The sequence below is a fragment of the Portunus trituberculatus genome, chromosome 50 (genome assembly GCF_017591435.1).
Source record: "Portunus trituberculatus isolate SZX2019 chromosome 50, ASM1759143v1, whole genome shotgun sequence".
Classification (NCBI taxonomy): domain Eukaryota; kingdom Metazoa; phylum Arthropoda; class Malacostraca; order Decapoda; family Portunidae; genus Portunus; species Portunus trituberculatus.
In genome coordinates this window covers 16,803,486-16,817,101 of record NC_059304.1, presented here as the reverse complement: position 1 = coordinate 16,817,101, position 13,616 = coordinate 16,803,486, and the positions used below count along the sequence as shown (strand labels likewise).

Genomic DNA, 13,616 nt, shown 5'->3' with positions numbered 1-13,616 from the left:
AACACACACCAGATGCTGGGTGCCGTGACGTTTCAGTACAAATACTTGATTAATGCTTTACATTTAATGGTACACTGGTTCATAGCACATACGAAACTGGGGCCGAAACGTCACGGCACCCTACAACTCTCGCACACAACGCAATAACCCACAATGTAGAACACTAACACGTTTTCATTACGGAATAGCATCTTCCAATACGGACTTACCGGTACCAAATAGGAAACTGGTATCAAGAAATACACTTTAAAAAGTTCCACGAAACGTCAGGCAATTTTTCCTGTCCTCTAAAATACTCTTGTTCATGAGAAACGAGCAAAAGTCCTTCACTACACACGAACATACTCCAACATTAGCACCACTGCACACCGTTTAACATACCTTCCACATCTACAACAAACACGAGAGGGATAACACCTGACCAACACACAACACCTTCCAAGTTAATCAAACTCTTAAGGTGTTGTGGCAGCGACCAAACCCACTTACTGGCACACACACGTCTCGCCTGCACAAGGCCTAAAGAACAAATCGTTCCCTTGTGCCTCACTGCTTTGTGCTTCACCTTCTCTTCCTACTCCCCCCCGTCCTCCCTCCCTTGTTTGCATTAAAGACAACAACTACTAACCACTCTCGGTGAGCATCGTTCTATGTAAACATTGTTACCTTTAGTCTAAGCTGGTGGTAGCCCACGTAGATCTCAAACCTTCTCACTCACGTGACACCCCTTTACATAGCTTTATGTCTATCCATTTATATATGTCTATCTATCTATTCATCTATCTATGTATCTATCTACCTACACACACACACACACACACACACACACACCGCGTACTGTAGTGGTTAGCATGCTCGACTCACAATCGAGAGGCCCGGGTTCGAATCCCGGCGCGGCGAGGCAAATGGGCAAGCCTCTTAATGTGTGGCCCCTGTTCACCTACTATACATTTCAGCGGTGGACAAACGGTGTTTTTTGCAGATATCTCCTAAACGAATCGTTGGATGAGTATGATATTTCAACACACTATCCTGAACATCCGTTCGTAATTTATGGTTAACATACCACAGTGCTATATGTGTTAGGTGAGGAGTTTACTGAGTGATATTACGCCTAATCCAGTCATCATATCAAAGGTGTTATACAGTATCGGACGAGTGTGGGGTACTCGTCTAACCCCTCCACCACCACCACCACCCTGAAGAACCCCCAGACCACTCCTCTACCCCAGTATCGCATGACCCTCTTCCCCGATTCCCTCTTCATCCTCTATTCACACCATCAGCCTTCCACCTTTGATTTTTTCCCTATTGTAATTACATACGTATAGGTATAATAGTTACATACGTCAGTATGTACATACATATGCATTAATAATATTATTCAATACAATTGGTGGTATATGTGGACATGAAAACCAGAGTGGGTCAAACGACCGTGAAAGCAATAGCTAATTCCGCTGTTAATGGCCGTATAGCTGGATAATAAACAACGTATCTAACAACAAAATAATATTATATATAAACTAGACCACTTTTTATGATCAATAGGTAGACAGTACGCAATAAGAGTATCAACTTTTCCTAACAGTAGAAGGTGTCACAGGTAATTCCAGCACATCATGTTCACATGGTTGACCATAACGACTGCAAACATGGCTCTTCTATATACTACACGTAAACGTGCTGTTATACAGTAATTATCAACGTGAACCACTTCTTGCCTTCATGAAATTGTACCATACTCGTTAATAATCCTATCTATACATACACACTTACAGAACATTATAATGTATAAATACAGTGGTGGGAGAAGTAGGGAGGGACACAGGAGTGAGGGAGGCGAGGAGCTAGGGAGAGGAGGGGAGGGATAAAGAGGGCGAGAACTTCCGAGACGGGGGAGACGTAGTAGTGGTTAGGAATGGTTTGGGTGGGTGTGTGGGGGGACCACACTTTCATTCGAATGCGACATGACTCGTCGGCTTTGCGTTATTTTTCACGAGTAAACTCCTCACATAACACATATAGCACTGTGGTATGTTAACCATAAATTACGAACGGATGTTCAGGGCAGTGTGTTGAAATATCATACTCATCCAACGATTCGTTTAGGAGATATCTGCAAAAAACACCGTTTGTCCACCGCTGAAATGTATAGTAGCAGTAATTAGATACAGGATGTAACTCGAGGGGTTGTGGCCTCACATTCCCGGTGTGTGGAGTGTGTTGTGGTCTGGCTGGTTGGCCAGCAGACGACCGAGGTGAATTACACACACACACACACACACACACACACACACACACACACACACACACACACACACACACACACACACACACACACACATACATATATATATATATATATATATATATATATATATATATATATATATATATATATATATATATATATATATATATATATATATATATATATATATATATATATATATATATATATATATATATATATATATATATATATATATATATATATATATATATATCATCATTACCATTCTTCTTCTTCTTCTTCTTCTTCTTATTATTATTATTATTATTATTATTATTATTATTATTATTATTATTATTATTGTAATTATCATTATCATTATTGTTGTAGTTACTATTATTATTATCATCGTCATTATTATTATTATTATTAACATTATTATCATTGCTATTATTATTATTATTATTATTATTATTATTATTGTTGTAGTTACTGTTATTATTATCATCATTATTATCATTATTAACATTATTATCATTGTTATTATTGATATCATTGTTATCATTATCATTATCATCGTCATTGTGAGGACATGGCACGTACTTACGATACATAATATTTCCAGTTGTCACATTACTGAAATGTCAAGACACGTCATGATCCTTTAACCAACCAAACAAACGTATCTGTATTTTCCTGCGCTAATTATCAAGCATGTAGGTCATCAGGCATGACGCGTAAATAGTATTGCCAATGCTCATAATACTGAAATAAGGAAATGATAGTTTGAACAGCTTGTTTCAGTGAGGCGGGGATGCAGCCTGCCACTTGCCACCTGGGTCCTGCCACCAGTGTTATTCAATACACACACCTAATCATTTCCCAAACAAGTATTTACATACTTAATTAACCACCTTTTGTGTGTTACATCATCATGCATTGTTCTGTAGTATAGAACAGGCAAAAATAATCCCTTCATTTTTCTTTTTTGTATGTACGTGTACATGCAAATTACCTCTTTATACACGAGTGTTACTGTTAAAGAAAAAAAAAAAACAATAGAAATGAAAAGGTTAAAGTCAGAGAGCTGGAGAAGGGTAACTACACTGAGATCTTTGCATTAGCACATGTGCAAGTAATACAGGTAAAAATATATGATACTGCTCCTATTTATTTAAAACAGCAGTGTAATGGAACGATGCTTGAAAGGTTGGCAGGACCCCATAGTATACCTACTAAGAGCATACATAGCTACTGTATCTGTGACTCATGGCTGTATCTCTACTCATCTTCACTGGAACATTCCTTTTTACTCTTACCACTGTAGGAATTCTGGGTGGGCACGGTGCACAACATCCACACACAAGGGTCGTTCTGTTTTCCCATCGATTCCAGTGCGTGTGGCCTCGCAACTCCGTAACACTCGCCCCCTTCATAGATCGTCCCTTGGCCTCATTCGCTCCTAAGACACACAAATATAGTGTGAATCTCATGAATGACTATAACACGTCCCTCTGCTCTCTAGGTGATGGTGACGGGATTGGTTGGCAAGCAGAAAAGACCGTTCCCCACAACAGCAGTTACTACTTTGGATGTTAATGAAACACTTGTCAGCGTGATTAAGAGTATTCACAGTTTCTTTACTATTTCATATACCGTAATAAAAGAGACAGTGAGGCGTCAGGAGGATGAGTGACGATCACTTAGAGTCGGCTAATGTGTCGATGAAGGCATGACGGGTGAAGATAGCCAAGTAGCCGAGCGCCACTGCCGAGCGGTGCGCCTGACAGCCGCTGGTCATAACAAGCTCGTCTCGGCGGCCCCTGCGAATGTATTAATATGTTGCTTAGCCCATCTATGCCTATCATTCCATAAGAATCGTTGTACTCGATCACCATTACCAAGCCGCAGCTTCATCTTATATTGACGTGTAACGTTTTACTAACGTCCACTAAACTGTAAACAGTCAATAGATTTACGAAAGTGTTTTGAATATCCTCAATAGACACACAGGGACACAGCGATGTTTGAGATAAGAATGTATGGAACTTTTGAGTGAAGATAAAGTCATAAACACCACTTACGCTTACCTAATGTACGAGTGCAGCGGAGCAGCGGCGTGTTGTGTGGCGGAGAGGTGTTGGTGGTGATGACCTCCGTAACATCCAGCTACGTGCTGCCAGGACAGCACCCGCGCTACCCAGGCCTCGTGAAAAAATTCATGGTATCCCAAGAGCCCACACACAGCCCCTGGATGGAAACATAATAATATATTCTCTCTCTCTCTCTCTCTCTCTCTCTCTCTCTCTCTCTCTCTCCAGCGTTACCTTGCTCCATGAAGAGATCGCGGCGGTGTTGAGGGAAGCCTGCCTCCGCTATTTCCCTCGCTTCACTCAGCACGACGGAACACAGGCGAGCGAGAAGGCCACCCACCCCTTGGACACCCAGTTCCGCACCCAGAGCGTCCAGGTGAACCTTACACCCGGCCTGAAAAAAGCAACGTGGGAAAGTCAAATGAGTTATTGATATCCACGTGACTTTGTTGACACTTTATTGTCCTCACCTGCACTCCAGCGATGAGGAAGAGAACCTGGTGAGTGAGAGAGTAGCCTGAATAGATCTGACTTCCCATCAGCAGCAAACAATCTCTCGTGACGGCACACCCGCGTCCGCTTGCCACTTGCTTCAGGCACTCATCTGTCTGTCTGCCATTCAGCTGCTCGAGGCCTGAACCCAAATCAGTCAAATATGTCAAGGCGCAAATTCCATCTGAGTTTCAAATTACTTTTATGTTATTTCTAAAACTTTAAATCATTATAAAAAGTGTAATGACTCAGGTATTGAATGCTTATATCACGGGACCAAGGATTTTACGTGGAGGCTGAGCATGTGAAAAGCTATGTCGAGGTAAGTGTTTGAGAGCGGCGCTCTCAGTGCCACTCACCCTGGAGGACCGAGCCATGGGTGTGGGAGGCGGGGTGCGGCAGGGACGGGACAGCCAACCTCACCTCCCAGAAGTTCTCTTGCAGGAGCGCCCAAAGACCTGTCACATTAAGTAAAAAAGATCATAGTGTGCCTACACCGTAAGCAGATATGAAACATTTTCACCCACTTTTAATATAACTATTACAACTTTGTTCAACTTAATTCTTAAATACAAAAAATCGACTTAATACCTTCCGGTCTTCAAATACTTGACACTAAAGATGTGTAGAGTAAGTGCAACTATGAAATACTTACTTTCATACTGCTGTGGATCGTCCTTCTTAACGTGAGCCTCGCCAGACTCACTGACCAGCGCTGCACCACCGTGTAAGCGCCTCACCGCAGCCGCCACCACACGCAAATTAGGATCGCTCGATACCTTGCCCTCTCCTGCCCACACATCCAAAAAAGCGAGGCGAAACTGAGCTGAGAGAGAGAGAGAGAGAGAGAGAGAGAGAGAGAGAGAGAGTGTGTGTGTGTTCTTCCGTGATGTTTAAAAAAAAATGATGAAAGAACTCTATAAATTATTTTGGTTCGAGATATGAAACACATTTCAAAGTCACTTCCACGAGAAAGCAAAAGTAGAAAAGTTTATAAGCTGATAAATTTGCATATCGTAATTCAAAGTTTATGTGATGAGTGACATGGTCTGGATTACTCTAAAACACACACACACACACACACACACACACACCTTCAGTGATCCTCGTCCCCATAACGGCGTCCAGGTTCATAAGTTCCACGTGTTCTATATAATAGTTGAGCAGCCGTGTACAAGCCACCACTGTCATCATCAGGAGCAGGGGCAGCGAGACACCACTGTACTGAAGGAAGTTATCAGTGAATGTTTTCGCGACCCATGAGCGAAATGGGCCGTCAATATCAAAGTGCTGTTCCTTCACGTCTAAGGAGTTCCCTGGCCAAGCAAACAGCATGTTCAGGTCTTGATGAAGCTGCCTCGGGTTTTTAGTTAGCGAGATTTTAAAAGCCTCTGTTTCTTGACCTTGGCCTCCTGCTCGCGCCGCGCTCTTTTTCACTAGTACTGGGGGAGGAAAGAGCCACACAACAACCACCAAGGGAATCAACACTATAGAGGCGTATTGTGTCATTTTTAAGTTGTGTTGTCACTGTACTAAAGATATGACCTGCTCAAAGATCTCGAGTAGAAAAATTACAACTACACCGCAACGGGAAAGCACGCTGCCGCGGTGCTTCTACTTCCTTCTCTTCTGAAAGACAGACTGGTAGTGCCAGATGTTCCTCCGACTTTCGCGAGTCAAGACATGGCGACGATATAACGTCGATTTCTTTGGACTTGACATGCGGCTAAGGAGAGGAACAACATTCCTTCATCCTGCTGCCTCACCAACCAGAGTGAGTGGAATGTTGATTTCCTGTGACTCAAGAAACACCAATACAGGATATTAAACTTTCGATGTCCTTCCTCCGCAGAAATTATGACGCCGTCTTTTTACTTTTTTCTCTTTTCTTGGTGTAGGAGGAATGGGTGGGTGGGGAGATGGATGAGTTGGTTGTTGTATGAGTGGGTACGAATGAATGAGCAGGTTGGTGGAGAGTCACTGAGCAATGGAAGGATAGTTTTTTTTTTTCTTTTTATTTATTTTTTTTTACGCTATGACCTGTAGCACCTGTAGCGCAGACCATTTTATTTACAGTGGTACTCATATCTGGACCCATATCACCACCCAAGCGCATCTATGGTGTAACTACCTAAAACCTGGGTATCATGGTGACATGTAGGTAGCTTTAAACCACTCGACAAATGACAAAATTTCAAGGCGGTACGTGGTGGGATTCGAACCTATAGTACGCGTGGACGTCTGCCCGATCCCACGCTCACTAGTGATGGGCGAACCGAGTACTTTCTGCAAACCGAGTATTTCGGTATTGATTACACTGTGAAACCGAGTAAACCGAGTACGAAATGATTACTTTTCACTAACCTAACTTAACGTAAGGGAAAGAATCGTGTAAGAAGACTAATCTCTTGGTGTAGTTAGACTGAGGTTTTTAACTTCTGTACAAGGTAGGCCGTATGTCATGAGACCATGTTTCACTTGACTGTCAATGTTATTATAATATGAGAATGTGAATTATGTGCATGCACTTATAGTTGACATTAGCAGATAATTTTTTTCTTGATATAACTAAAATAGAGAAAAATAATAGTATAATGGATATAGAATGCCAGAAGCTTATCATAGCGGGGCTCAGCGTCACGGGTCTCCACCCTCCTTGCCTCCACCTCCTTACTCCTCCTCCTCTCTTCTTCCTACAACTCCTTACCCCTCCTCCATCCACTTCCCTCTCATTCCTTTCTCTCCTTCCCTCTCCTCTCTCTCTCTCTCTCTCTCTCTCTCTCTCTCTCTCTCTCTCTCTCTCTCTCTCTCTCTCTCTCTCACTCCCCCTTCCCTCCATCTCCTTTTCCTAAAAGTCATGTCATATTACATGACCATGTTTTATTCCACTTTGACCAATAGAGTTGCCTCCTTTTCGCTCCTTCACTTTTCTTCCAATCTCCCCATTGATGAGAGAGAGAGAGAGAGAGAGAGAGAGAGAGAGAGAGAGAGAGAGAGAGAGAGAGAGAGAGAGAGAGAGAGAGAGAGAGAGAATTGAATTGAATTATAATTGGTACCAGCACCAAGCCTGAAAGGCTATATGGCACTAGGAACTAGTGTTATGTTTTAGAGGTGTTGTAGGAGCTGGAGGGTGGTGAGAAAGGTCATTAAATGTTAGTGATGGAGAAGGTGGGGGAGTCTCCCAGAAAATCAGTAAGTAGTGGGGGGCGTCGTAGGGTGGCTAGGAAAGGGAATGCAGCTCGACGATGAGGGTATGTGTCAGGGCAGTCAAGGAAGATGTGAGAGACGGAAAGTGTACAGTGGCAGCGAGGGCAGGCAGGTGGGGGGTCACGACGCACAAGGTGACCGTGGGTGAGACCAGTGTGGCCCAGGCGAAGTCGGGCAAGAGCGGTTTCCCATCGCCGATTCCGGTGAGTGGAGACAGGCCATGGGAGTACTGTAGGTGCCTAATAAATAAAGACGGGTAGAGACGTTACCCACAATAAAAAAAAAAAACACACACATGAGAGAGAGAGAGAGAGAGAGAGAGAGAGAGAGAGAGAGAGAGAGAGAGAGAGAGATTATGTTCGTCACCCCCACCCTCCATCTCTCTCTCTCTCTCTCGTGTGTGTGTGTTTTTTTTTTTTTTTTATAGTGGGTAACGTCTTTATTTATTAGGCATCACAAGGTGTGAAGGCAGCTGCCCCCGCCTTGCCGCAGCCTGCTGTGACGTAGTATAACCTGTGTGTGTGTGTGTGTGTGTGTGTCAGGGAGACGGCTGGCTTATATGATGCTAACGCTGCCAACGGAAACTGCGAAACTGGCTAACTGCCTAGTTTACCATGACTCACGGTAAACTGGCCGGCCGCCGGGCTGACTACGGTAGGGTTGCCAGACACTACACATGAAAAAAGGACAGACCTGCTTTAAAAAAAGGACATTTGCCTCCAAAAAAGGACAGCACAACAAAAAGTGTGTATTTATATATATATATATATATATATATATATATATATATATATATATATATATATATATATATATATATATATATATATATATATATATATATATATATATATATATATATATATATATATATATATATATATATATATATATATATATATATATATATATGTGTGTGTGTGTGTGTGTGTGTGTGTGTGTGTGTGTGTGTGTGTGTGTGTGTGTGTGTGTGTGTGTGTGTGTATAATAATAATAATAATAATAAACGGTTTATTAATTAGGCAATGTAAAAAATACACTGAAAATGTACAGGGGGTGGGACATTACCACAATGAACTAAAAATGCTTAACCTAACTATGGATAAACTTAACCTAGAAATTCACTTATTTATTTAAAGCTCGCACAATAGTGGGCACCGCGCTGAGCCGGTACCGATCCGTGCGCGGTGCTCTCAAAGGCGCCACGCGATTATGGTGTCGGGTGGCGCGAGCAGGGGGAGGCACGTCGGGTGGTAGCAGGTGGCGGAGACGTGGATGACGCAGCAGTCCTTCCCCAAATTTTTCCAAGGCTTCCTGGTGTCTTGTGGCCAGCCTCGGCAGACTCAGGCAGGTCAGGGCGTCCTCGTAGGACCTGTAGGCAGGCCCAAGGATGACCCTGAACGCCCTCCTCTGAACCCTCTCCAGCTGTTGTCGTTGTGTGAGGTTCAGGAGGAGGACCACGCTGGGGCGGCGTACATGAGCTTAGGGAGTATAAAGATGAGGTACACTCCCCTCAGCTCATCTGCCGGTGCTCCCAGGGACCTGAGTCGGCGCAGTAAATAGATTTTATATGAGGCTGACCTGATGATGTTGGAAACATGCTGCTTCCATGTTAACTGATCATCCACCAAGACACCTAGAAGCTTGGTGCTGCGGACCACCTGGAGGGAGTGAGGGCCCACAGAAAGCTGGGGAGGGGGGACTGCTGCTGTGGAGGTACAAATGTGCATCACCACGGTCTTGGTGTGGTTGATGGTCATTTTGTTGTCCTCCGTCCACGTCTGTAGTTGGTTTAGAGTGGACTGCAGTGCTGAGAAGTCTGTGTGTGTGTGTGTGTGTGTGTGCGTGTGTGTGTGTGTGTGTGTTTAAGGTATGTGTTTAAAAGTGTATATCAGCAGAGAGAGAGAGAGAGAGAGAGAGAGAGAGAGAGAGAGAGAACCTGCAGGGTTATATGAAATTTAGCAACATTTAGGCTAGGCTGGGAGGCTGGAAGTGGGAGCGCTTTTTTAAGGGAGTTGCCGGTTGCTTATTATAGTTACCAGTCTGCGATCCCACAGAAAAATCATAAGTTTATAATATGCTCGATTTATTTTTATATAACACAAGAACAAATATGATAAAACAATAAAAAGATAGGAAGTTGCAGAAACAAATTTATTGACTGCGTGTTTGAAGGTTTGACCGGATCCGTGGTTCACAATGAAAAAAAAAAAAAAATAAATAAATAAATTTTGCTGAAAAAAGGACAGAAAAGGACAGATTTTGACTGTCCTTTTTTACAAGAAAACTTAAGGACAAACAGGCTCAAAAAAGGACAGACTGTCCTTAAAAGGACAAACATGGCAAACCTGGACTTCACTATGGGTTCCGACCACTATGAGCAGAAGCGTTTGGCAACAATGTTAAAAATATACTCATATGTGTATATATTTATGTATGTATGTACGGTATGCATGTATGTATGTATGTATGCATTTCACGAAGCAGTTTTCCTACCAGTATTTCAAACAAAAGTGACATCTGCCATCCTTTTTTAAGTGGTACCTAGCTGTCATTAGCTACAGGTGCCTCTGACGCATGGTACAATAACGATCAAAAAGTTATTGTACCATGCCTCTGACGTATCAGCTTGCCTGCGATCCACACTCCACCTTCCCGTCTGTCCCCCACTCCGTCCCTCCCCATGTTCCTCATATCTCCGCCTCCACCCCCTTCCCACCCTCTCTATCTATCTATCTCTCGCGTCGCTCCGCTCAGTACCTATCAGCTGAGACACTCGCCTATTTATTCTTTATTCTTTAGTCTGTCTCCATTCCACCTAATATTTTTCCAGCCATGGATTGCTGTGTGAGTTTGGAAAGCTTGTATCCCGGAGTAACAGTTTGTAAGCTCTCAGCCCAGAAACTACGGCAAAGGGATTAATTAGTGTCTTTAAGCGTTTCTCAAGAACTGAACGAGATTATTACACACCAATAGTTAACTGTTGTGTGGGTGTGTGTGTGTGTGGGTGTGTGTTTCACTTTCACTGTTTGATCTGCTGCAGTCTGTGACGAGACAGCCAGACGTTACCCTACGGAACGAGCTCAGAGCTCATTATTTCCGATCTTGGGATAGGCCTGAGACCAGGCACACACCACACACCGGGACAACAAGGTCACAACTCCTCGATTTACATCCCGTACCTACTCACTGCTAGGTGAACAGGGGCTACACGTGAAAGGAGACACACCCAAATATCTCCACCCGGCCGGGGAATCGAACCCCGGTCCTCCAGCTTGTGAAGCCAGCGCTCTAACCACTGAGCTACCGGGCCGTGTGTGTGTGTGTGTGTGTGTGTGTGTGTGAGAGAGAGAGAGAGAGAGAGAGAGAGAGAGAGAGAGAGAGAGATTAGGAAAGGTCTAAGGCGTCCAGAATTTTAATGGCCACAGCTTTCACTATTTTAATATCCCACATGAGTTTCTGAAGCTGTATAAAGTCATCAAATAGTTAGGCACAATGGATATGGAAACGCGTCATGGTACAGAAGGGATTAAGACAGTTTGGGATATTACATTACCTTCACTTGGCACTTGGAGCAAGGGAGGAGAGGCAAGGCAAGAACGCAACACGCCAGCCAGCCAGGGAGACACGGAGACCCCAGTGAACTATGAGTGAGGTAGAGACGAGACGGGAGAGCTAAACTATACTGGGGAGCGTTGCCCACGTAACCACACACACACACACACACACACACACACACACACACACACGTACTTACTATCTGGAAGCTTTACCAAATCTCTCCACTCATTACTCCAACTTTCTCATCTTTCTGTTGTGAAGGGCTAAGAGGAATGTTGAATTAGGATTATGAGAGAGAGAGAGAGAGAGAGAGAGAGAGAGAGAGAGAGAGAGAGAGAGAGAGAGAGAGCTTCAGCTTCAGCAACAAGATGAGGGTTGGAGACCCGGGAAGACAAGCGCCTCACCTACCACTGGAGACTCAAAGCACCATCACCCTGGTCTCAGTGACAGCTGGACAAGTTGAGAGGCTCCTGAGAGCAGTGGAAGTGGGTAAAGCCACCGGCCCGGACGACGTCAGCCCACACCTCCTTAAGAACTGTGCTAAGGAGCTGTCAGGTCCTCTCTCCAACGTCTTTACGACCTGCCTGAGGGAAAAAATGGCCCTCAATGTGGAAAGAGGCACGAGTCGTTCCGGTCCACAAGAAGAGCTCGCGGTCTGTACCCAGCAACTACAGGCCGATCTCCCTGCTCTCTGTGGTGGGCAAGGTGCTGGAGCAGATAGTGGCTGGAGCCATCTGTCAACATCTGAGTGAAAACCATCTCCTCTCAGAGAGACAGTTTGGCTTCAGGCCAGGCCGGTCCACCTCCGACCTACTCCTGCTCCTCACCAAAGACTGGCAAAACGCCCTGGACGAGGGCCTGGACACGCTTGTGGTAGCCCTGGATATAGCTGGAGCCTTTGATAGGGTCTGGCACGCGGGACTTCTTGAAAAGCTCCGTGCCAAGGGTATCCAGGAGACCTACTGCTACTGCTTGACGACTACCTACGTGGGAGGACTCTTCATGTGGTCGTCAATGGAAATCGTCAGAGCCCTCGCCAGTTCAAGCCTCCGTTCCACAGGGTTCAGTGCTGGGCCCAATCCTGTGGAACATCTATATCGACGACCTGCTCCGAAAACTACCGACAGTGGAAGCATATGCGGACGACTGCACCCTCTCCCGGTCCTACTGCCGCCTTGATAGCCAGAGCGCTGTCCGGCAGCTAAACAAGCAGCTACGGCTGGTGGAGCAATGGGGAGAAACGTGGCAAGTCTCCTTTGCACCTGAGAAGACGCAGGCGATGGTCATCTCGCGGTCGCCAGGAGCCTCCAGAGCGGTCTCAGAGCAACTGTGCTTTGGAGGCAAGGCTCTGTCTCCAGGACCACATCAAGGTCTTAGGGGTGACGGTGGACCGCTGCCTGCGCTTCGACGGCCATGTAGGTGCAGTCACCCGACAGGCGTCTCTAAGAGTCTCTGCCCTGCGGAGGGTGGCGGGAACGCTTGACCCACACGGCATCATCACGCTATACAAGGCACAGATACGTCCGTGCCTGGAGTACGGCTGCCTGTCGTGGATGTCAAGTGCTGCCACCCACATGCAGAGACTTGACAAGGTGCAGCGACGAGCTCTACGTCTGGCGGGATACGACGCACACCAGGACGACCTGCCGCCACACACCCCCGTCACGTCGTTAGAGCACCGGCGTGATGTGGCAGCGCTGGTGGTGTGCCACAAAACTCAGGTGCAAGGAGTACCGCACCTCCGACGCCTGGGACTTCCACCACGCGCTGCCCAGAGGCCCACGCGAGCTGCTGCCACCAGTGAGCAGACTGTGGAGGTGCCCTTCTCCAACACACGGCAGCACCAACGAACATACAGTGCCCGGACCTCAAGGATGTGGAATGCATTCACCACAACCACACCCCAGGTGGAGGACATGTCCACCCAGCAGGTCAAGGTGGCAGCACACAGGTGGCGTGGAACGCAGGCCACTCCTCTGGTGCTAACGTGAAAGTTATTAATGTAAAAACAATATTCTTAATGTATA

The 13,616-nt window shown here is 45.2% G+C and overlaps 1 protein-coding gene across 1 annotated transcript; it reads right to left on the bottom strand.

Moving 5' to 3' along the window:
* Nucleotides 1-3,860: 3,860 nt before the first annotated feature.
* Nucleotides 3,861-6,589, bottom strand: LOC123499758 (UPF0764 protein C16orf89 homolog). The gene is made up of 7 exons (XM_045248212.1): nt 5,916-6,589; nt 5,477-5,647; nt 5,181-5,279; nt 4,800-4,963; nt 4,564-4,723; nt 4,327-4,486; nt 3,861-4,059 (listed from the first exon to the last, which is right to left on the bottom strand). The coding sequence occupies exons 1-7, from the start codon at nt 6,328-6,330 to the stop codon at nt 3,936-3,938; spliced, it is 1,293 nt and encodes a 430-aa protein (XP_045104147.1). The 5' UTR covers nt 6,331-6,589; the 3' UTR covers nt 3,861-3,935.
* Between the last annotated feature and the right edge of the window lie 7,027 nt (nt 6,590-13,616).